Below are 24,852 nucleotides of genomic sequence, written 5' to 3'. Positions count from 1 at the left end.
GACAATAGGAAGAATTCGTTTAGTGAGAAGGTGGTGAGACCCTGACACAGGTTGCCCAGGGGACTTGTAGCTGGGGTAAGGCTTTTTGCATGGGTGTGTAGTGAGAGGACAAGGCGCAATGGTTTAAAACTTGAAGAGGGCAGATTTAGATTAGACATTAGAAAAAAGTTGTTTCATGTGAGATTGGTGAGACACTGGCACAGGTTGCCCAAGGAAGTAGTGGCTTCCCCCTCTCTGGAACTGTTCAGTGCCAGGCTGGGTGGGGCCCTGAGCAGCCTGGTCTGGTGGGAGGTGTCCCTGCCCATGCAAGGGGGGTTGGAACTGAGTGATCTTTAAGGTCCCTTCCCACCCAAACCATTCTGTGATTCTCTATGAGTATTTTTGCCCAGTGGCTCACGCAAGTAGTGAAACAAGACTGTCAGAACTTTCCTTGATGTGTTTGCCAAGGGGAAAAAATGCTGATAAGGCATTTGACACCGTCTCCCACAGCATCCTGAAGAAAATGTGGCCTGGATGATTGGGTAGTGAGGTGGATCAGGCTGAAGGACAGAAGCCAGAGAGTTGTAGTCAATGGAATGGCGTTTATTTGGAAGTCTGTTTCTAGTGGAGTCCCCCAAAGGGCCAGTACTGGGACCAGTACTATTCAGTATATTTATTGATGACCTGGATGAGGGAATAGAGTGGACTATCAGCAGGTTTGCTGATGACACAAAACTGGGTGGACTGGCTGACACTCCAGAAAGCTGCGCTGCCATTCAGAGGGACCTGGACTGACTGGAGAGTTGGGCAGGGAGAAATTCAGTGAATTACAACAAGGGCAAGCGTAAAGTCTTGTATCTGGAAAAGAAGAACCCCAAGTACCAGTGTAGGCTAGGGACTGAGCTGTTGGAGAAGAGCATAAAGGAAAGGGACCTGGAGTGCTGGTGGATGGAAGGATGACCCTGAGCCAACAATGTGCCCTTGTGGCCAAGAAGGCCAATGGCATCCTGGGGTGCATTAGAAGGGGTGCAGTTAGTAGGTCAAGAGAGGTTCTCCTGCCCCTCTACTCTCCCCTAGAGAGGCCACATCTGGAATATTGTGTCCAGTTCTGGGCCCTTTGTTTGAAGAAGGACCAGGAATTGCTTGAAAGAGTCCAGTGCAGAGCAACCAAGATGCTTAAGGGAGTGGAACATCTCTTTTATGAGGAAAAGCTGAGGGAGCTGGGGCTCTTCAGCTTGGAGGAGATTGAGGGGTGACTTCACCAATGTTTATAAATATGTAAAGGGTGAGTGCCAGGAAGACAGAATGAAGCTTTTCTCAGGGGTCACTAACAACAGGACACAGGCCAATAGTTATAAACTGGAGCATAGGCGGTTCTATAGAAATATTAGGAAGAATTTTTTCACTGTGAGGGTGACAGAGCACTGGCACAGGCTGCCCGGGGAGGTTGCGGAGTCTCCTTCCTTGGAGACAATCTAAGCCCTCCTGGACGCGTTCCTGTGTGACCTGCTATAGGTGATCCTGCTCTGGCAGGGGGGTTGGACTCGATGATCTTCGAAGGTCCCTTCCAACCCCTAACTTTCTGTGATTCTATAATTCTATGACAACGTGCATTTAGAGCACATTTTCACAGCAGCCCGCTTCTTCTAGGGAACAGCTGGCACAGGAACGGGAAGAGGGTGACCTGACTTCTTGCCGAGAGCGGGGCTCGGCGCTGGGCCGGGACCGGGGCCGGGGCTGTGGGGCGGCCCCGCCCGGCGGAGCTGTTCAGGGCGGCGGGTGCTGAGCAACCTCGCACCGCTTCGTGCAGCCGAGCGGGGCCCGCCCCTCCCCGCCCCGCGCTCGCCGGTGCCGGCGGGGGGAGCTGCTCCCGCCGCTCCCGCCTGCGCGCCGCCGCCTGGGGCCATGGCGGCTCTGGTGCTGGTGCTGCTGGCGGTGCTGGGCGGGCTGACCGTGCTGCCGGGCGTGCGGTGCACGGCGCCGCTGGCCGGCCTGCGCTCGCAGATCTCGGGCGTGGAGTCGCTGCTGGAAGAGTTCCGCCGGCAGCTGCAGCAGGAGGAGCCGGGACCGTCGCCGGCGGGAGGCGACGACGACGGGGAGAGGTGCGGCGGTAGCAGCGGCTTCTCCGCCAGACCCGACTCCATCATCCGCACCAAGGACTCCATCGCTGCCGGCGCCACCTTCCTGCGGGCCCCCGCCGCCGTCTCGGGCTGGCGGCAGTGCCTGGACGCCTGCTGCGCCGAGCCGCGCTGCACGCTGGCCGTGGTGCAGGGGCCCGCCCGGCCGCGGGGGGTGGCGGCGGAGCTAGGCTGCTACCTCTTCAACTGCACCTACCGCGGCCGCCCCGTCTGCCGCTTCGCCCCGCACCGCGGGTACAGCACCTACAGCCGCCGGCCCGTCGGCATCCCCTCGCCGCCGGGTAAGGGCCGCCGCGGGGGGTAGGGAGCGGGGCTCGGCCCAAGATGGCTTCGCGCGGGGAGGGCGGCGCCGGCCGGGGCCACCGCGGGACCGGGGAGCGGTGGCTTCGCGGCGGGAGGGAAATGGCGGCAGCCGGCCCTCGTCGCGGCGCCGCCATCTGCCGCGCCTCACCGCACCTCAGTAGAACCGTCCCTGCGGCTTCCCCGGTACCGGGAACGAGCTCCCGGGTCATGGGGCATCGCCCTCGGAAAGGGAAGACGAGAGGCGCCGGGCAGCGCTTTTGCGGCGGGGTCCCCATGCGCCGGGGGAGGCGGCCCAGCCATGCCCCAGGGCTTGGCGAGGTGTGCGAGTTCGGAAAGACCCAACCCTCACACCTCTGCCGCCACAGAAACCTGAACTCCCGCAGAGTGGGGGACCCGGGATCCTGGGGGATGAGCGTGCTGAGCATCCCCCCACCCCCGTGGGGACCAGTCAGCTCGGGTGGGGCTCCCTCCCCAGGGGAGGGGCGGGTGCTGGGCGTCCTGGAAAGTGTGGATTGCTGGTGCCGGCTACTCCAGGACCAGTAGCTTGAGAGCGATCATGTAGCCTCCTTGGGGCTGCTGTCCGAATGTCCTAACCTAAGCGGCTTTCTTAGTCACATTTCCGTCCTAAGAACTTCAGAGCTACACTGAAGAAGAGAAGGAAATCTCACAGGTGGAGACTCCATATAAGCACCTCTGGAGTGCGGGCTACGTCAAAAGCAAAACCTTGTTCAGCCCTGAAGTGTATTTAAGAAATAATCCAGAACAGCTGTAGATGAAAACAAGTCTGGATTTCTAAATTTGGAGACCTGTTTCGTAGCATCTGATCAAAGAGCTTGCTCACACTCCTCCACCTCCTATTTCTAAACAGTTGCATCTTGTTTTGTCTTAATTGCATCACCTGGTGATAATACTTTCCCAAATGTCCTTTGTCTTCTTCAACCATATATCTCAATTATGTGAATTAGTCAGAGGCATGCAACATGAAGAAAGCCTAATGATGGTATGAATTAATGCAGTGTGTCTGGATGGCACTGGTTATTACTGCTTCCTTGGCAGGGGAGATCTCAGGCTTGGTCCTTCATCCAGTCCTGTCTCTTTTATGAGAGTGCCAATGGGAATCCCCTGGACGTCAGAGTGGAGTTATGATGCCTAAATATTTTTTTGCAAAATGCATGTGCTGGTAACCTAGGGTGCTATAGGGAGTTACTCATGGCAGTGAAGATAATCTTAAGATGCCAGAAAAAAACAGGGTCTGATTTTGGCATTTTCAGTGGGGGAAATACTAGATCTACAGTGTTATTTACCTAGCAACTTTTAGGTAATTATGTTTTATAACCATGTATACACTTGCAAGACAGAAGGCTTAGGACTAGATTTTGTATCAAATTCTCAGAGAATTAGGCTTCATTGTAAGATACTTCCTTTGAAAGTGTCCGTCATTTCTCTTTCTGAATTGTCTTAATTCCATTAAAACCTGTCCCTAATGTAAAGTGCACTTATGGCACATTATAAGTAATTGAATCGTTCAAATAATACTCTACCTATTAGAAATACTGGATTTCTTTAGTTCCCAGAGTTCTTGAATTCAGGAATTCTTGAACGCCTTGCCTTTCTGGCAGCTTTCCTGACTATCAGCACTGGGCTTGGAAGGCAATTTCAATTCCTCATCTGCAAATTGCTCTGTACCCTGTTGGGTTTATTTAAGAGTCTGCCTTGTGGGTGATGGTGGTATTGGAAACGGGATTATGACTTCTTAGTGTAATTACAGTGAAGCTGTAGCACAAAGGAAAACGAACTTTTATTCAGATATGCCAGTCATGGCATAGATCAGGAGAGATAAAATTAAGATTGAATTGTGTTGCTGTCTAATGTTATATTACCACTGTATTCACTGGATGATGAAGGCACATCTCTTTTCCTTTATACCATCCCATGATTGAATTTAGGAAATTTAGGAAAGAGCTTTTTATATAAAAATTTTCTTTTACAAGGGGATCACGTTTTACCTAGGGTTTCTTGTGGTTATTTTTTCCCAGAGTAGTGTGGTGTTGAGTCTTCACGTTTTACCTAGGGTTTCTTGTGGTTATTTTTTCCCAGAGTAGTGTGGTGTTGAGTCTTCTGCTGTTTTCTTTTTGATAATCCCAAACCAACATTTATCCAAAAATGTGATGTCCCTGAAATTTCAAACTATTTCTGAGCATCAGTATACAGCAACATCTTAGGGTGTTGTGGTTTCATTTACATTAAGTATCTTAAGTAAACAAAAAACATTTGTTTATTTAATTCTGGGAATAATTAATGACAGATATGTATTCTTACAATCAAGTGTATCCCTGTGCACTTCCCGAACAGTCAGTGGTGGGAGAAATTTTTGAGACTGAGCATTTCAGTATAAATCCAAGTCCTTTGCTTTAACCCCAGTCTGTGCTGGTTTGGCTGTGGGTTTACTTTGGCTTCCAGGCAGTTTGTTCACTGTTAGCAATGATACCGCATATGCCTATGCAGAAAAAAGAGGTAATTGTTTTTGCCTTTTATTGCCTTTTTGCCTTTGTTAGGCAAATTTACATTTTTTTACAGAGAAAGAGACACTGCTTACTAGTGGTGAACAATGGGAGGATTCAGCATTAAGGTAAGCTAATATCAAAGACATTCATTCAGACAACTGGCAGCTTCCTTATTGGCAGACCAAGTCTGTTTAAAGGATGGAGGAAGCAGAATAAATTAAGCCTGTTGTGTTCCCCTCTTAAAAAAAAAAAAACAGTGCTCATAAGGTTGTAGCCCCTTTTCTAGGAAGCATCCAGCTCCAGCATCTTAGAGCATTGATCTGGTATATCCATTTCCTATTAATTATTTACAGTCAACTTAAATAAAAGAAACAGAAGTTAATAGTTCCTGAGGTTGATCTTTGTGCTCACATGTGGCTGATAGTCACTCACTCCTGTGAGCAGTGGCTTGTAGGTGGCTTCTGAGTATACCTACTTGCTTTTCTATGCTGACTTCCTAGAAGCATGTATTCCCCAGACCTGGAGTTGTTTCACTCACTAAGCATGATATATTCTATATCTTGAAACTTTGCTGTGGAAAAATGAGGCAGCTCATCAGTCAGTCTCCTCCCATGCTAGATGTCTCTCTCTGTTTTTTTCTTTACTGGAGCAAAAGATGAGCTGATTTGTCATTGATACACCTTTCTAAAGATGTTCTGGTGACTTATAACCAAAGGCATGGTGTCTCCATCCTTTGGGACCAGAGGCTTGAGTGTGGTTGCCTTTAGCAAAGAGCTGGCATGAATTTCTGTGGTGTGCCCCAAGTGAAGTGGTCCTGCCACTGAAGTATAAAGTTAATTCAGGAAGAGAATATTCCTATTGTTTGGGACCTCAGGGAAGTGGGGCTTGTCTCTGTCCCTACAGGGATTGAGTTATTTAAACCTAACAGGGGACATGAATCTGCTTTCCAAGGTAGAAGTGGAAAAATGGGCTGCACTGTTTCAGACCAGGTCCATCTTTTTTTGACAGTGATCAGCAAAGTAAATAATCAATTGAGAACTGTGTATAACTCATAGATACCAAAAAAAGTTGCCCTGGTACCATAATAATGGTGTTTAGTGACAATGAGGAGGTTTTTTTGCACCTAAATATTGCAAATATTCTCCAAACATAGTTGGTTTGGAGAACTTTGTGTCGACAAATTAAGCAAAGCTTCCAATGCCAACTGAATGAGCAAGAACTGTTTCATACTTTCTATTATTGAACCCTGTTTTCAGTTTTTTGTTCATTCTCCTAACTTACGGAATTTGCCTTGAAATTTTATATGCCGTACCTACTTCCGAGAAAAATAAGGAATAAAACTGGGGTTTAATTAGTGATAATAAATTGTCTCACTGCTCTGATGAGCTCCATGGCTTCAAGCAAGATCTTGAAGCTTTAGAGAGAGAATCCCTTCACTGATGGGGAAGCACCTTTTCTTTCCTTTTGCAGCTCTGCCCCCACTGAGTGAGGTTACAGCTTTGTGTTCAGTAGATGTTTTTCTGAGCTTAACATGAATATCCTTTTGAGAATAACCTTTGCAGAGGCCAAAGAGCAGAAAGCAGCCTGACATGTCGTAGTGCCAGGAACATCTCATGCCCAGAGAAGGAGTGAAACTTGAGTGGAGAACTGCAGAAGGATACAGTCTGGTGGCTGAAGATGTCAAAAGCTGACTTGTAGGACTAGATTTTATGCCTCTGTCTTCCCTGCACTGCCTGAAGGTTGCAGGGGAAATTACTTAAACTGCTTCTCACAGGCCATGCTACTTAACATACCACAGATTTTGTTAGTCTAACCTGGAAGCCTCGGGGTCTTATTGGAAAAAGTACTTAGTACTCACAATTTTAATCAATAAGAATTGTACTCTGAATATAGCAAAATGCTACAAATCTTAAGTAGTCTGAAAATCAAGCTGTGAATGTTTTAAATTAGGCACTTGAAATCGTTGGTAATTTCTGAGGATTTTTAATCATTATGTGCACTTCTTCACCAGGATGCGAGTTATATTAAGTAAGTTTTTCACTCCTGTAATGATGTATTACAAAAAGAGACTAAAATCATGTTAAGATTAAGATGCAGAGTGCTATAAAAGGTGTGCAATATCTGTCATCCGAATATGTTGGCAATTCATATTAAAATCCATTTTCCTGAATTCAAAATAAAAAATTACACTGATGCTAACAAAATTACACTGATAGTGTATTAGTGAAACATCCATGTAGGTAGAGAGGTTTTCTATGCAATGTGCTTCTTCATATAGCAGTTATTTCCTGAAGACATCATTGAATATAGAGCATCCAACTAAAATTAAAATATATACTATTTCATTTAACAAAACATGCACTCATGACCATGTCCTGTGTTTCGGGAAGTTGCACAGTGGTAAATCAATACCTTGACCAAGAGAAAAAGTATTTTTTATAAATAATCACCCTGATGAATAACTGAGCTTTTCCTTTTTGTATTGAAGAGGAAGAAGAATACGATGAGCCTCCCCAGTGCAAGGCAGGGCAAGATATTGTGCTGCAGTCACCTGTGGACTGGGTGCTTTTGGATGGCCGGGAAAGCTCGGATGACCATGGAATTGTGCAGTATGAGTGGACATTGTTGCAAGGTGACTCATCCGTTGAAATGAAGGTACACGAGCAGTCTCACACATGGCCACAGTCACTCACAGTTTGCTGTATTTATAGCACAGTTTGAAATGTAGAACTAAAAACTGAAATGTTTTCAAGTGGGCATGGCTACCAGGCACCAAAATCAGGATGGCTGTCCTACTCGAGCATTTATTTCATAGAAGCGTAGAGCAGCCCAGGTTGGAAGGGATCTCAAAAGATCATCTTGTCCAAGCTTTTGCCAGTCAGGGAGCCCAGACGAGATAATCTACTGCCTTGTCCAGTCACACCTTGAAAACCTCTGGTGATGGGGGCTTTGCCATGTCCCCAGGGAGGTTGTTCCAGTGACTATTTCAAGAGTTTTGTGCAGTTAATCTGCGTTCAGGTTGGCATGAGACAGCCAGCAACAAACAGTAGATGCTAATACTCTACTGTATTTCAGCTCTGCTTTCTTTTGCTTTCTTGTTTGTACCCACTGCACTTGATTTTTGATTTCTGTGATCCAGGTAACGGACACCTCAGTAATTCAGTTACTAAAAAAAATGTTATTTTCGCCAACTGTTTTCTGTCAATGCTTATGGAGAAACTTCAAAGAAATGTTTGATACAGACCTCGTGAGTATCTTGGGATACTGTTTTATTCTATCCATACAGTTTCTGCTGCAGTTTGGTTTCACCTTAAAATTAAACACAAGGAGAGGGGTTCTCTATCCTACCCTTCTTTGTGAATACTCTAGGAGCAGCAGAAAGGGAAAGGAAAAATGTATCAAGCCCACAGAGTCTACTCACAGTCTGTTCACATCCTACAGTATTCAGGGCACACCTAGTGCAGAAGGGACAAAGGGGAGAGGGTGTGAACCATAGACCTTACCCTCTAACAGAGGACATGAATCTGCTTTCCAAGGTAGAAGTGGTTGCTGTGACCTTACTGTTGCTATGATGCTACCAGTGGATAGGACGAGTTTAAACAGGACAGGCTCAGCTACTTGGCAGTCCAAAATCCAAGAGGCTGAGTGTGCTAATGTGGGGCCATGAGCAGTACTTGACAGCTGCTGCTTATGTCTGTTCAGCATAGTCATATTAGAGACAAAATACCAATATCAGCCAAGTTACACAAGATGTGTAATGGTGCTACAAAGCACAGAATTTTGCCTAACACAATGAGCTAGCTAAGTGCATTAAAAGCTAAAATTTGGAAAATTCCAAGCGAGCAATTTGCCATTTCTTAGCCTCCTGGACACTAAGGTTGCCATGTCACAGGTGGGAAACAAGGTGCTCGATGAACCCTGAGAAGGCAGTTGGGTTTCTCTGGTAAATAGCTGCTGAAATTTATACACAAGTAACTTTTTATAAATATACTCCTCACAGAAAACATGGCAGGGCTATTTAAAAGTATTGGTTAAGCCAATGCTGTTTGCTTTTGATCGTTCTGTTTTTACTGCAAGATCCACATCTTTGGAAGGGTGATTGCAGTCTTCTAGTTCTGAATGACTTGAAACACTATTGCAATTTTAAACTGTCATGAAAAGTCCACTCTGAGTTTATTTATATTGGTTTATTAACTTATTGGCTTGAAAATTAAAAGTTCAGAAAGTTTTGATAAGGGGCATGAATAGGTTAATACACAGAAAACACTTGAATGAAGCATTAAGAATAGTTGCTAGATGTTACTGGATAAAATGAACATTTTATTATGAAGAGTTGTTAATCTGAGCTTTTGCAGCATTATTTTCTTTAAGTAGCAATTAAATACTCTTTAAATTCATCTGTGATGTAATAATTTACCTAGAGTAAGACAAAAATTAGAATTAAATTTAAAAAAATTAAAGTTCATAGTTTTAGTTTTACCCGAAGTAACACCATAAAATAGAGACAAGTCTTATATCCATTTAAACTTGCAAAATTCACATTATTCTTGGTGATTGCTTTATATTTGATAACAGGAAGCAAGCTTGACATACATTCATGCTGAAATAAATACTTCACCATTGTGTTCTAATAAGCAGGGATTTCTTCTGTAGATATGTACTCTGATGATTATACATTAGAATTAAATTTTTGGATCTGAATCAGTAATTGTGATTTTTTAAAATTTATTTTTTTAAAATAATCTTCAGTTGCTGTCTTTAGTGCTTTAGTTGCTGTTCTAGAGTTTCTGTATTTCATATCATGTATTTGTAGAAAATGGTGTATGAATCCATAGCTACAAAGGAGAATGGGACTCTGTTTAAATAAGATAAAAGGCAGCTGTTGCATTGCAGTTATGTACCAAAGAATAAATAGAAGGCAGAGGAGGGGAAAGGACTGCTATAAAGAGAAGTTACCATGATGTAGAAGGAAGCCAGTGGAAAAATTTTTTCCATTGTACACTGATTATTGCTTCTTGGATGATATGCTCCTCAGACTGCTACCCATATGCTGTAGCTGCACAGCTCCATGACTCTTAGAGGCAATTACAGTTGCTGATTGTTGGTTTTTTTAAATGCTGATTATCTGGAAATTACTGTCTAGTGGTTCTGACAAACCAAAGTTTGTCAGAAAGCAGACAGGGGCGAGCATTCTTCAGGGCAGGATGGAGACAAAAAGGAAATCATGGAGGTCCACAGGAGCTGTGGTGGTTTATTTGGAAGCCAGTGGCATTTCTCTTGCTCTGCACTCATGGCTCATGAATTCTGAATACCATATTTGCTCTCCCAGCAGTTACAGTGAAGAGCAGCAGGTGTTTTTGTAGAGTGTATTTATTTCTGCAATACACTCAAGATAGAAATTCTTAGGGGTCATACACTCCATCAGGAGGTAATTAACAGTATGATCAAATAACTAAGACCTTTCTTGTAAATAGAAAAGGAAAGAAATTGCAGCCAGGAAATTCACTTTCTGGAAGAGGAAAAGGCATTTATCAGTACACCCTGCTATAAATCTGGGTCTAGGGCTGTTATATTTATTGAAAATTCCTATTCTCTTTTAGGTAGAAAACAGACTTTAAGTTAGCAAACCAAAGATCTTTACAGAATTTTGGGTTTAATATTAAAGATAATCCCAGAGGATTTTAATGTACTTTTCAGTTGCTTATAAAAATAGCCCTGTGTGCTTCATTTGTACAAATGCACTATGTGTTCAGTAAATCTTCATTGCTTTTTCATAGTTCCTGAAGTATGTGTTACAGAATTCTCAGACAGCTGGAGCTATTTGTGATTGGTAATTGTCACAAGGCTAAAAAAAGTTTAGCATTTAAAAACACCACAATTATTTTCTACCAACTTAGTTTTAAGTGACTGTTGTACCAGTAATGCCAGTTTGTTACTTCTTAAATTCTCATAAAGGAAGTTATTTTATTAATTTCTTAATGATCTAATCCAATTTTAAGTTGTTTCTGTATATGTATATGTATCACATAACTGTCTGAAGTCCAATGTGCAGATCACTCACTATAAAAGAACTTATATCTGGCTCAGAGCAAGGAATGGAAATTCAGTATGGGGTGTGGAAAAACTCAGACCAGCAGTTTTTGAAACTTGAAGTGACTACATCAATCATTATGTTGGACACATGTGGACAGCCTTATAAAGGAATGCTGTCGGGCACATTATAAATCAATATGTAGCAAAAGTAACTTCTTATGCACGGATACATGCATATTCTCTACAGCCTAATGCTCTAGTACTTCCTACCCCCTAAAATTACTTTTCTAATTACTGAAAAATTGAGTTAAATTTTTTTCCGTTTACTTTCCAGTGCTATGATCCATAGCTCCAGGTAGCTGAGTGTACCATGAAAATGGTAGATTTAAGAGAAGTATTTAATTTACAAGAAAAGCATTGTACAGAAACGTGTTCCCTATACTTAGAAGTTTGGGGAGAGATAGTTTATACCAATTTATGTTTTTCTTTCTCTGTGTTTCTTCAATCAGGTACCACAACCAGGAACACTTAAACTGTCTCAAGTCCAGGAAGGCAAGTATATTTTCCAGCTAACTGTGACAGACACTGCAGGTCAGCATAGCTCTGACAACGTTTCTGTGACCATTCTGCCCATGGTTCATTCTGCAGGTAAGGACCCAAGCTGCTGCCTGTGGGACAGTCAGGGTATGATATTCGGAGCAAGGGTCTTGAGCAGGGCAGAAACCTTGTTCTCCATTTCTGTTGGGTTTTTTTGCCCTTATTCATTACATAATGACAGTACATAATCTCAGTTTTTAATTGGTGTTTCAAGGTGAGGAAGCAGGCAAACTTCACATTTGTTAGAGCAACAATAGTTTCAAGCATTCAAGGGTTCATCCTTGTATTGCTGCTAATAAGCATTCAGGGTTGGAAAAATTAAATACTGCCATAGGCAACAGAAACATCCTTTCAGTCCATTGTATAGCCAGACAGCATGTGGAACGTGACAGGGTTTGTGGTATGGGGAAGACCCAGTTAAAAGCAGTTAATAGTAGGGTGTGACAGTCAGACTAATAATAATGTTGGTCTGGATCTGTAGTTTAAAAGATGGGATGGTTTCTTGATTTTAGGCATTGAAGCTTTTCCATTCATTGTTATTGAAGCCTTATGTTACTGTGGAAACTGAAGCTAGAATTGACCCATCATTTTAAAACTCAGCTTAAGAAACATGTAAAAAGCATAAAAAGTAGAAAGTAAGTTGGATTTCAGTGTCTGTCAGTTCTGCCCTTTTTAATGTAGTAACTTTCAGTTACAGTGAAGTTAGCAAGTTGCTAATATAGATCTGCTGCTCTGGCAGAATTAAAGGTTAAATAGCATCATCACTACCTTCAGCTGAACTAGTGAAACCCTAACCCTAGATAACCTTGCTCTTCCCCAGTGCAATATCTATGCAAGAGGGTAGTCTTAGTGGCAATAAATTGGTATGAAAACCCACAGTTATGAATCTGTTTACTGACACTTGTGTTCCAGTAATAGAGTTGTATTCATTACTGCTTAATTCAGCTAAAGAAGCCAGAGAAATTTGCTGATTTGTTTATTTGCTACTGTGGCCACCTATGGTATCTTTTAAGTGGTACACACAGAGGATTTGATGCCTGTTTGTTTGTTGTTTTTTTTTTCTGATTGCCCAAGTCCATTTGCAATGGAAGTGCTACTGCTGTAATTAAACCAGCCTGTGGAGCTTTCATGCATGCAAGACCCCAGTGCTATTGTTAGTAATGAAATTTAAGAGATGCATTTTCTAAGTATGATTTTAGGGGTTTTAAACAGGTGCCTGTGTTCCTGCCATACTTGTGGTAGCATTGCTTAGCTTTTTAGTACATAGCAGGATAACAATCAAAGGCTGTGACTTGCTTATGCAAATGGATTTGCTGTTACCCCATTAACCAAGCCTTGAATTTGATAGTGCTTAACAAAGCAATGAACTACACTGCCCGGAAAAACAAAAGCACAGCTGTAAACACTTGATAATTAGGAGGTCAGAATGGATTTCAGGAAAGCTTTGAGTATGCAAAATGAAAGGTCTGATGATACTCTCCATTTCCAGGGAAGTCTAAATATTAAAGCAGGCTGTGATCATTTTTTTCCAGTGAAGGTCATTTGTAAGACTTTGTGTTCACTCTTGCTCTGGCGTGTGCTCTATTGGAGTCAATAGATTATAATAGCTCATGGGAATAAATGATGAGCATTCTTTCAAATATTTTAATGAGGTTGCAGAAAACAGTTCCATTGACGATCCCATATCGTCCACACTTTTTTCATAAAATAACGTATTGTCAGAAATACAGAATGGGTATGTAGTAGGAATTATTTGTTGGAGAAATGCGGTTAAAACAATAGAGATGTCATTTATTTATTTTCAGGACTGTTTTGGGTCTTTTAGACTGGCAGAGTTTTAAGTGCTATAGGGGTGCTGCAAAAGGTGTAAGGTGCTACAGCCTCTTTGTTGATTATTCCTGTAGCAAAGAGATTGCCAGAACAGTGATGTGGGTGCAAGGAACAGCTGTGAGCTGCAGCTTCTGTGTCAGTGTAGCACCATATAGCTGAGCCTGGCCCATCTTCAACTTTCTGCCTTGTTCATGGGCCTTGTTCCTGGTACTTCTTGACATAGCGTGGTTTTGCTTTTTCCTTGGTGCTGCAGATTTTAGTAACAGATAAATTATCATTATTTACTGTTTGAGCTTTGATAATCTGAGAATTGTTTCTCAACAGCCTGTGTCGGGGTTTGCTCTCGCTACCAGTTTATCTGTGATGATGGCTGCTGCATTGACATCACATTTGCTTGTGATGGGATAAGACAGTGCCCTGATGGATCAGATGAAACTTTCTGCCAGAACCGTAAGTGCACCAGGCTGCATTGTAGCTTTGGGAAAGTAACCACAGCCTGAATGACCAAAGGAAAATTATATATCCCTTCTGTGGCCTCTCTCCCTGTGAGCAAGCAGCTTGCACTTCCCATAGAGCCTTTAATCAGAAATAGTATGTGGTGAAGGTTTCATGTCTGCATACAGCAAATGCTCAGAAATTAGCTCTCTTTTCTTTGAAACATATCAAAACTGCCCAGGGCCCCAAAATGACAGGTTTCACTTTAGAATTCTCTGAATTTAAAAGGTCAGTTCTTCACTTTCATGATGATTCTGGAAGCAAGAACCCTGGTTTTGATCTAAAGGGATGTCTCAAGAGTGTGCTTCAAAGTGCAGTTACGCATCTTGGAAGAATCTGAAACACTGAATGAGCATGTAGGGGAGCCATTTGACTCACTAGTGCTCTGTTCACTTTCATTACTCATCCTCAATATGTGCCCATGCTCAGCTAAGTGAACAAAAATCAGCAGCAGCTGAATTGGCATGATGACTAACCATCCTTTGATTGATACTTCAGCTGCTGGATTTCACTCTTAAGAGTTCCTGTGTATACTCTTAAGAAGTGACAGTGGGCAATTGTTAACTTGCTATTTATATGGAGTTCACATTTCATTGAACCAGATGAATTTGTTTAGCCTGCCTCAAAACCCATATTACAGGGTCTTCTATCAGAACACTCCCATTTTTCTTCAATTCTGCATAAAAATTATGATTTTTGTTTCTCTTAACACAGTGAGCCCAGGCCGGAAGGCAGTGACTCACATGACCCTTGGTACTACCCAGCAAAAGACTGTAGGACTGACAGAAAACACAGATGAAAACTCTGCAGAAAACACCCTGAAAGCCACTGCCAGAAATCAACCAGTTCTTTCAGTGGATGCAGACGTGTTGAATCAATCGCTTTCTCAGGGACCAAAGAAGCAAATCGGTGGATTTGTGCCAGGTAAGAATCGATACAAACCAGTTTCAATAAATCTCTCTTGAGGAAGAAAATGTCTTGCATCTTAAATGTAATTAAATCATCTTTTGGTACCTGGCTAAGAGTAAAGTTTTGCAAATGTACAAAATGCAAAAGAAGCCTGTATCAATTAAGTTACAATTAGATATTACTTTAAAAAGTTAAGTTTATAAACTTCAGCCACAACAACCCCCTCCAGTGCTATGGGCCTGGGGAGGAGTGGCTGGAGAGCTGCCCAGCAGAGAGGGACCTGGGGGTGCTGACTGACAGAAAGCTGAACATGAGCCAGCAGTGTGCCCAGGTAGCCAAGAAGGCCAATGGCATCCTGGCCTGTGTCAGGAACAGTGTGGCCAGCAGGACCAGGGAAGGGATTTTATGCTTGTACTCAGCCTTGGTGAGGCTGCACCTCAAGTACTGTGCAGTTTTGTGCACCACAGTATAGGAAAGAGGCTGAGGTGCTGGTGAGGGTGCAGAGAAGGGCAACCAAGCTGATTAGAGGTCTGGAGAACAGGTCTTACGAGGAGAGGCTGAAGGTGGTGGGGCTGTTCAGCCTGGAGAAAAGGAGGCTGAGGGAGACCTTTTTGGTCTCTACAACTTCCTGAAAAGAGGTTGTAGAGAGGTGACTATTGGCCTCTTCTCCATAGTGACTAATGATAAAACAAGAGGAAATGGGTTGAAGTTGTGCCAGGGGAGGTTCAGATTGGATATTAGGAAAAATTCAGAGTGGTGAAGCATTGGAACAGGTTGCCCAGGGAGGTGGTGGAGTCACCATCCTTGGGTGCATTCAAAAACTGGGTAGACGTGGTGCTTCTGGAGTAGGTTTAATGGTTACAGTGGTGTAGGACTGATGGTTGGACTTGATGATCTTGAATGTCCTTTCCAAACATGATGATGATTCTGTGATTCTAAGTCTGGTTCTGACCAGGTGCAAAAAGAAAGTTAAAATGTAGAAAAGCTAGGAAAAGAATAAATTGTTAAAGAACAAAATGTACAGTGAGCTAAATACAAATTCTGACACAGGTTCAGATGTTCAAGCTGATGTGTAAGGCTCTTTAAATCTGCTGAGGGGTACCTTCAGGAGAACATAACAAAGAATATAACAAAGCACTGTTCAGCTTGGGTGAGAGTAAGTGCATCCCTTCTGGTGCTACTAATGATGGTTTTTTCCGCTGAAATAATACCTCGATTATTATGGGAAGTGTGTCTCCAGGACAGGAGGAGTCTTTTATCACTCTAGAGAAGGCTCAATCTTAGGTAGCAAACAACCCCCCATCTCCAGTAGTATTCTGCATAGTGGCTGCAAGGCTGTTGTGAGTGGGCATGCAGTAATGTTACAGGCAGAATCACCAACCCTTGCCTTCGTGTAACTCCAGGAGCTGCAGTGAAACTAGTGTGTCTGTTTAAGATTCTTGCTGGTGATTTAAAATAATCTGAAATCGCAATTTAAGGAAAGCAAAACTTCATGCACAGAGCCTAAAATCAGTGCAAGACCTCCCACTTTTATTTCTTCAGAGATGGGATTGACTCTTGCTGCTAGCTACAGACAGCTTTATTTTCTTGTGACAACAGAGCAGAGCGCAGTGCCCTCTGCTGCTGACTCCTGTAAAGGGCACTTCCCTGGTTGGCACTGAGCTGTTTCTTCAGATGCTTGTATTTTATTTGTGGAGACTGTGAAGGGAGTGAAAACAACGTTCTTTAAGAATTTGACAGCCACAGTAAATGTGTAGGAGGTGACAGCAAAATCTTCTCTCAGGTATTTCACCCTTTGCTGGCAGTGAGGATGACCTTGGTGCTCCTTATTAGAACGACTTAAAATTTTTCCATCTGCCCCAAACCCTTCATGCTCACATAGTCCAGAGTGACACCTGATATGGGGCCACCCAAACACCCTATGTTTATGTAAATCACCTATGTAGGTGATTTACCTACATCATTTTTGGTCACTGCTTCAGTGGTTAGTGTAATAGCAGAAGCTACTGTAAACTTTTTAATATAAATCAGTCAAGATTTCCAGCTGACCATTTCTGGTTTAAATTCTTTTGACAAGGCTCGGTTAGATTTTAATTTCAGTTAAATGATACTAAAAGATTTCCTTATAGAATGGAAGGACCCAGGTGCCCAATATTTTTAACCAAAAAACCAGGAAACATTTCAGCAAGTTTTTAAATCACCTACGGATCAGTTCCAAAAAGGGTGCATCTGCTAGGACACAAAGAGGTGCTAGTTACCTGGATCCAAAGGGCAATTGCCAAAATTTTCTCCAAGTTACTTTCCTCCTGTACAGATCCTTAAGGTCCATAGGAGTCACATGCTGCACATTAAGGACTTCCAGAGTTTGAGAGAAGTTCAAGTCCTGACCCACTGGCAAGCATCACAGTCTTTATCCAGTGGGGTAGACAGGCATCTAACCTATTCCTAAAAATCCAGCCAGGCACATTAATCAGATTTCTCTCCATCACTGCTATCTCATGGAGGTTACAGACCCAGTCTAATAGTTGGGTGCTGCCAAAATGCAAGACACAGAAACACTGGAGCAGCTCCATGAAACCTGCCTGGACAAGTGTTCAGGAAGGCAATAAGTGCTAGATGCATTTTTGAGGAGAGGCAACCAGCACAGAACAGAAGTCATATCAACTGCCTCAAAAGTCAGTTCTGTCAATTCTACTGACAGAAATCATGTTTTGGGATGGACTGTCTCCTGAGACACTGCTGGGCCCACTTCTTATGCCATGACAGAACCTTTGCTTACAAGTCACACTGTAAAGGTCTTTGTTGAACCAAGACAGTAATGTTGTTTGTTGTCCTAGAGTTGACTCTGTAAACACCCAGGCTCCTGATATACTATTAAAAATACATTTCAAAAATAAGCTTTAATATTTTTAATGTCAACAAGGAATCATCACAGAATGGCTATGGCTGGAAGGGACCTTAAAGACCATTAAGTTTCAGCTCCTCTGCATGGGCAGGGACACCTCCCACTAGATGATCAGGTTGCTCAAGGCCCCATTCAACCTGGTCTTGAACATTTCCAGGGAGGGGGCAGCTACAACTTCCTTGGGCAACCTGTGACAGCCTCTCCCCACCCTCACAGGAAAGAATATTTTCCTAATGTCTAACCTAAATCTCCCCTCTTCAAGTTTTATACCATTGCCCCTTCTCCTCTCGCTGCATGGCCTTATAAAAAGTCCCTCCCCACCTTTACTTTAGGCTCCCTTCAGACACTGGAAAGCTGCGATAAGGTCACCTCAGAGCCTCCTCCTCTCCAGGCTGAACAACCCTAAGTTTAGCCTGTTCTCATAGGGGAGGTGCTCCAGCCCTCTGATAATTTTTATGGCTTTCCTCTGGACATACAAAGAGCTCTATGTCCTTCTTATGTTGGGGACTTCAGAACTCGACACAGTACTCCAGGTGGCAGCAGAGTAGAGGGGGCTCTACTTGACCATCTGTCTGTGCTTCTTTTGTTGCAGCCCAGGACCTGGTTGGCTCTCTGAGCTGCAAACACACATTGATGGCTCATGTGGAGCTTCTGGTCCACCATCACCCCCCAAGTCCTTCTCCTCAGGGCTGTCTGCAATCCTTTCACCTCCCAACCTGTATTCCTGCATGGGATTGCTTTGACCCAGGTGCAAAACCTTGCACATGGCCTTTTTGAATTTCATGCAGTTTGGACCAGCCCACTTCCAGGGCCTGTCAAGGCCCTTGGATGTCATCATTTCCCTCGTGCATGTTGAGTTACTTCACCACACTGTTTGGTGTCAACACCAAAATTGCTCAGGATGCATTTGATTCCACTGTCCATATCATCAACAAAGATGTTAAATAGCACTGGTCTGAGTACCAACACTTGAGGAACACCTCAAGCAACTGGGAAGTTTCTTTGTTTTCTTTTTTACGTTTGTTTTTCATAACAGTAATGGTTGCAATACCAATAAACCCAGTCCCTTCTGCTACTTACCTCCCCATAAACAGCTTTCATCTCTGAGAATCCAATACAGATGTCCAATAAAAAGACCTCCTTGCCAAGAACCACCATATTTATCTTTCCTTCATTTTAAAAGGAGCTGGGCTAAGCCGTAATGTTTTGGCTGCGGGATAGTTCCTCTCAGCAGGAATATGAGCTTTCTTCTTATGAGGGTTAGACTAGGGGAAATTTGTTCTATCATTCATTTTCTACTAATATAGTTTATCTGTTTCAAATTTCCCTTAACCTGACTTGGTACAAGCTTTTCAAGGAGTTACACTTAAGTCTGAAAATGTGAAAATATGAGTCCCAAGGTTAGGACAGTTTAAAGCTTCTATCTGACCTAGCACGGTATCTATTCACACTAAAAGAACAAAATAAAGCAAAAAATTCAAAAGTCATTAATTGTTGACAGTGGGTGAATCTTGTTCTGCACTCCAGCCTTTCCAGTGGCATTCCTCTGCAGCAGTGTGGCTCCAGAGGAACACCACCTTAAAGATAGCCTCCTTGGGCACTCAGGACATGGGGTCCTCTACAACAGACTTGTGGTTTGCTTTTTGCCAAGCTGGAGAGCCAAATATTTTCTTCTGTAGTTGGGAGCAGATGCGGAAGAGACATTTTACATCAATAAAGGAGTCCTTTCTGTAGTGAAATGAGGCAACCAGGTGCCACTAATTACCAGGTAGTGGGCATGAGCTTGTGTTAAGCCCACCTGTGCCTGATTAGGGCGGGCCCCAACTGTGCATGAGCAGGATTAGGGGGCCAATAAAAGGTGAGGCTTGAAGCACAGGCTGCGGTCATTCCAGACTAAGCCAGCAGAGACGCTCGCTGCTTTCGGAGCGGTAGCGCTGATCCAGGCTGGTCAACCCTGAGGGCAATAGACTCAGAGCACTATTAGTGAGTTTCTGCTGGAACACCTGGTTGGACCTTGGAGCGCCGTGCCCTAAAAGAGGTTCGTCTTGCAACACCTTTCCATTTGCAGACCTATCTTCAGCATGAGGTAAATCAGACCTGTAGCGCCTGCGAAGACCAGTGCAGCATTTCTGCACTGCTGTCCCCAGAGTGCCCTGGAATCCTTTTCCAGGGGAGCATTCAAGCCCAGCTGCATATTGTGGCACTGCTGCACTTGTAAATGAATATAGCAAAAATGTAGCTGCAGGAAAGCACACTGGAGTGAGCAATGGGCTGGTTTCTAAGCAGCAATATCCAGTTGAGCAAACACAGTCATGCAGATGGGTTGAATTCACAAGCAGCCTGAAGATTTGCACTCCCCAGTATAGCCAACTCAAGTGTATAAATCACCATAACAGCTTTGCATTCCCCTGGCATGGGGTCCCGTGGCAGCTGTCATGCAGTGCTGCTCAGGGCTGGGATTACACCATTTGACTGACTGCCCAAGCCTAAGTCAGGCTTTTGCTGGGGAGGCACCAACAGCAGAAGCCATAATCTAGATCTCTGATTTAGGGTAACTTAAAAGGGCTACAAATTACAATTTCCTAGGCAGGGAGTGAAAAATGAAGAGAAAGTGAAAATCAAAATTCACATAGCATGCTTTATGTCAGGATCCTAAACCTGTTTGGAAAAATCTCTCAGTTTTCTAGTTGATGACAGGTAAAAGGTTGGGCAGTAGTAACTCTGGTAGCCCCTCCAGTTCTGTAAGAACAGCCACAAGTCTTAACAAACCCTTACAAGCTTTACTGAAAGCATTCTGTTATTCTCCTACCCTTCTGAAATTTTCCCACTAAGCTTCTCTCCAGATATATTTGCCTATTGTCTTTACAAGCAAATGGCTTAACTATTCCTTTTACCAAATGGCAGGGAAACAAATTTATAAAACAGGCATTCAGATCTACCCTTGTCATACTGGCCAGAATGGCTCTAAGAGCTGATGTCTTTGGGATATTTCCAAAATAAAGACAAATATTAATTTAATGTAATTTTGGGTAGACAGAAGCAGGAATCAGCTACTGGGTTTGGTCTCAATGACATTCAGGTTATTTTGTACAGCTCTGATACCATGAAAATACCTTAAAGCCCTAAAATTTACACTTAGGATTTACGTTAAGTCCCCTTTACATGCCAGAGCAACTTGAAGACCTTGATTGAGATGGAGGACTGCAGTTTGTTTTAAAGGCGTTTCCTAGCAGGTGAAATTAGTGTTCATGGATGCTTAGCCATAAAGGGAAATAAAATCAGAGCCTGAGAGGCTGTGTTGTGCTGCAGAGTGGGGACATAAGCATTAATATGCCAGTATTGATGAGACAATTTAAGCTTTAATTAATGGATGTGTTTATTAGCTGCTGCCAGTGACAAGGATGTGTGTTCTGCAGCACTTTGGAGCTGGTTGTGTGGGTGAGAGTTACACGTGGTGCATATTCCAAGCTAATTGACTTAAATACTTCCTTAACGCCTACCTCTATATGAAATTCCAATTACAACATCTCATTTTACAGATCTTGTAGCATAGTATGTTTCCTCTGGCATTGTCACAGTTCCAAGGGCTGCCAGCAAATATATATCACAGCAAAGTCAAAGTGTCCTTCAATATTTATCAATAAAAAACAAACACTGATTACATTTAGAAACACTGGCATATTCCTGATTTTTGTGAGGGTGTGCTGCTGGATTAAGCTGTCATTCTTGTACAAAGCATCCCCATAGCTATTGGTGTAGAACTTCAGTGAGAGGGCAGGAGGAGGAACTCCCAGCCACAGCCACCTGAGCTCCCAAGATGAATACTTCTTGGCAGCAAATCCTGTTGTCAACTTGAAATGGCCTTATTTTCACTTACATATAACTGCTTTAGTAATGTTTTAGCTCAGATTCTATACTGAATTACAGAAGTTTACAAAAGAGATTTTTATATCCATCTTTTTTTTTTTTTCAGGGGAAGATGACCCATTTGGGTTTGCTTGAAATGCATTGTGGTTTGCAATGGAAAACTTGAATTTACATTTTAGCTTTAGTTTCACATTATTTCAAAAATTGAAGTTATACAATAGGAGTCAGAGTTCTTTAACTGTTTTGTGGGTTTTTTTCTGAGTCACCAGAACTGAAATATTCCTTTATCTTGCTTGACTTTATGCAGATAGCAGTTTCTCAGGGAAAAGAGCAGATGATAAAAATGGGAATGACTTAATTGTGCCAAAAAGAGATCAGTTTGGAGGTGGTCGTCCAGTCCCAGAAGCAGGTAAGACTGACCATGTTAATTCATTTTGGACTGCTAGATTTTCAGTCAGGTGGTATAGATCCAGATTCTATGAACTGAATAATCTACTTCCATATTCTGAGTTGTTCCTTACTTCTGTGATCATACAGTTTATTTTCTCAGCATGATTTGCTCCAGATATTAGTACTTAAGTGACAGACTAGCTTTATTTTTAATTAAGTAATTCAGGTTTTCTCTACTGGTTTCTTACTGTATTAATAAAGTGCAATTTTTCTTAACCTCATTGTAGGTGCTGTATTACCCTTAGCCTTAGGCTTGGCCATCACTGCTTTACTGCTGCTTATGGTTGCTTGCAGACTACGTTTAGTGAGACAGAAGCTTAAAAAAGCTCGACCCATTACATCTGAAGAGTCTGATTACCTCATCAATGGGATGTATCTCTAAAAATTGGATTTAGGTTATGTTTTTTCTCTCCTTCCCCTGTGTCCATGAACCTCTGCCTCTACAAAAGGACCAAAAAAACCTTTATTTAAGTTTCAAGTGCAGGAGAAGCCTATGAGATGAGGAACGCATTCTTCCCCTTCGGTGACAGAAAATAAGAATTGTTCAGGCTCCAGAGAGTAGCTCCAGTTGGCTCTTGTGCAGAAGACAGTGTGAGATTAGGACACCCCAAACTGCATGCAGGGTGCCCCTGCCCTCCCCACAGTAGTTGGGGTCCCAGCCATGGCAGAGTGGGCCCCAGGGCCAGGGCACTGGAGCAGTCAAGGCCCAGCAGCCCCGGACACAGGGGCTGAGGTGCAGAAGGAAACCTCCCTGCTCTTGTCACTGCTGCCACCTCTGGGCTCTGCTCTGGGGACCAGGATGCTCCAGACCAATGTGTTACTTCCCTGTCTAGCAGAGACTATTTGTGTACTTTCCACATGATTCACTGGGAGTATTTTCATTAAAGAATTCGTCTTGCTTTGTTAATTAAAAGTAATTGCTCTCTAAGCACCAGCTTTTGTAATGAAATTTGGGATTTAAGGAACAAAGCATCTTTTTTTTTTTTTTTTCATTTGTAGTGTAAACCTCTGTGCAGCTAACAGAGAGTCATAATTACTGAATGCTAAAAATAAAAAATACAAGAAGTCCTCAGTGAGTGAGTTTGGACTTAGCAGCGCTCAAGAGCAGCCACATGCAATCCCAGAGCTGTGTCTCTCCCTGAAGCTCAGGGCTTGTTCAGCCTTTTCCACCTCTAGCTCAACACCCTGCACAGCATGAGAACACAGCACACAGTGGCTTTTACCTGAGACACCGGAGTGTAGGGTTCTTTCTGTTTATCCCATAGCACCCTGCAGAGCTTGAAAGCTTCAGTGACCTGCCCTCACCCCAGCAAAATTCTCATAGAATTAGAGCAAGTAATAGATATGTGTGAGTGAACCTCAGATGTGTCAACAGTAAAATGTGTACAGTACATGTTATATATACTTACATATATATATACACCGTGCTGTCTATCTTGTTTGACTGTCCAAGGACAACATTCATCATGGGTCCCAATAAAAAGAGAGGCAAATGAGGCATGCATCTATTTTGTATGTCGTCTTTTGTACTTCAGTAACTTTGAGTCAGCGAGAATATTGCCCTGGTATACAAACTGTTCTTCAAGTTGCTCGGTCTTGATTACGTTATGTAAAATAGCTCTAATAAACCTATTTTATTCTTATATTTCCTGCACTGTCTTTATTTTCAGCCACCAGGTAAATGTTGTAGACCATAGCATGAGAGCAGACAGAAGTATATTTCTCCTCTCTGTGAAACAGCCTTAAAAGAAGCTGGAATGTGTATGCTGGGTGATGTTGTTGAGATATATTCTTGTATGAAGAGTGAGAAAAACAGGGCATCTACCTCCAAGACCTGTCTGTCGAGCAGGACACCAGTCACAGAGCTGGCTGTGCCAACTTCTCAGGGAATCCAGTCACCGGTGCTACTTGCTCAGAGCCTTCCTGCCATGTCAGGCAAAGTCTGGTTGCTCATACTTAAGCATTACATCAGGTCCAGGAGACCACCTGCTGATGCTGCCCACTTCTAACTTGGGAGCGTGGCCTCTCTTCAGTCCCAGCCTATAGCAAATAGTGCACAACCCAAAAGCCAACATTTTAAATATAGCCTTCTAGACACTGCCCATTTGTCTGGGGTATTATTTCCTATCATTGACATTTCTTTGGGGTTAAATACCTAATTTGCCTTCACCACTTTACTGTAGCAACAAGAAAAGTAGTCTTTCCTCAGCCCATAGTTCTCCTGTTAACAAACCAATTCCTCCAGCATGCAGCCAGCAGAAGAACAAAAGGTTTGGTTTTGTTCTTTTGGGCAGGACACAGCAAGATCCTGCACAGAGCACAAGTCAGCCAGTCACAGCCATTGTGCAAGAAGCTGCTCAGCTTTTCAGCCACTCTGCCCAACAGAAGGCTTTGTTGTTCTGCTGCTGCAAGTGGAATCAAACTTCATAGGTTTTACATCTGACATCCAAGAGCAAACCCCTCTAAGGAGGGCTGGAGCAAGAGCAGCAGACAGCAAGTGTAGCACAGGAGTCAGGCTATTGCTAAGTTATATTTGCCACAGTCTTCCTAGGGACTCTTCTTTCTAGAAGGGGAGATGCTGATGCTGCTGTGCAGACCACCAGCCTGAGTCTTGTTACTGCTCACGTAATTGTGAACTCCACAGCTGGACTGCATAAAAGTTTGCACCTTATCAGAAAACCTGGGCACTGTCAAGCTCAGATGAAGAGCAAGACAAAGTTAACAAAATAGCATAATGGCTTGGCAGCTCCTGCAATTAATACACACTGGGCTCAATAATGTGTTTTCATCCTATGTGACTTGTAAGTGATACTGAACTACTAAGCCAGAGCACCCAGCAGAA

General features: G+C 43.2%; 1 protein-coding gene across 1 annotated transcript; it reads left to right on the top strand.

Annotated features, from left to right (window-relative positions):
- The first annotated feature begins 1,741 nt into the window (after positions 1-1,741).
- Positions 1,742-23,653, top strand: LRP11 (LDL receptor related protein 11). Its single transcript, XM_071740555.1, has 7 exons — positions 1,742-2,398; positions 7,413-7,579; positions 11,467-11,605; positions 13,709-13,834; positions 14,594-14,803; positions 21,868-21,969; positions 22,238-23,653. Exons 1-7 carry the CDS (start codon positions 1,885-1,887, stop codon positions 22,390-22,392), a joined length of 1,413 nt encoding a protein of 470 aa, XP_071596656.1. The 5' UTR covers positions 1,742-1,884; the 3' UTR covers positions 22,393-23,653.
- Positions 23,654-24,852: the final 1,199 nt, after the last annotated feature.

This window comes from Heliangelus exortis, chromosome 3, assembly GCF_036169615.1.
Source record: "Heliangelus exortis chromosome 3, bHelExo1.hap1, whole genome shotgun sequence".
Classification (NCBI taxonomy): domain Eukaryota; kingdom Metazoa; phylum Chordata; class Aves; order Apodiformes; family Trochilidae; genus Heliangelus; species Heliangelus exortis.
The sequence above is the reverse complement of the archived record's forward strand: the minus strand, read 5'-3'. Positions and strand labels throughout refer to the sequence as shown.

Coding starts and splice junctions, on each gene's coding strand:
- LRP11 (XM_071740555.1), top strand. CDS start 1,885: ATGGCGGCTCTGGTGCTGGTGCTGCTGGCGGTGCTGGGCGGGCTGACC. Junction 2,399..7,412: donor CGGCATCCCCTCGCCGCCGG/GTAAGGGCCGCC, acceptor TTTGTATTGAAG/AGGAAGAAGAATACGATGAG. Junction 14,804..21,867: donor AATCGGTGGATTTGTGCCAG/GTAAGAATCGAT, acceptor GACTTTATGCAG/ATAGCAGTTTCTCAGGGAAA.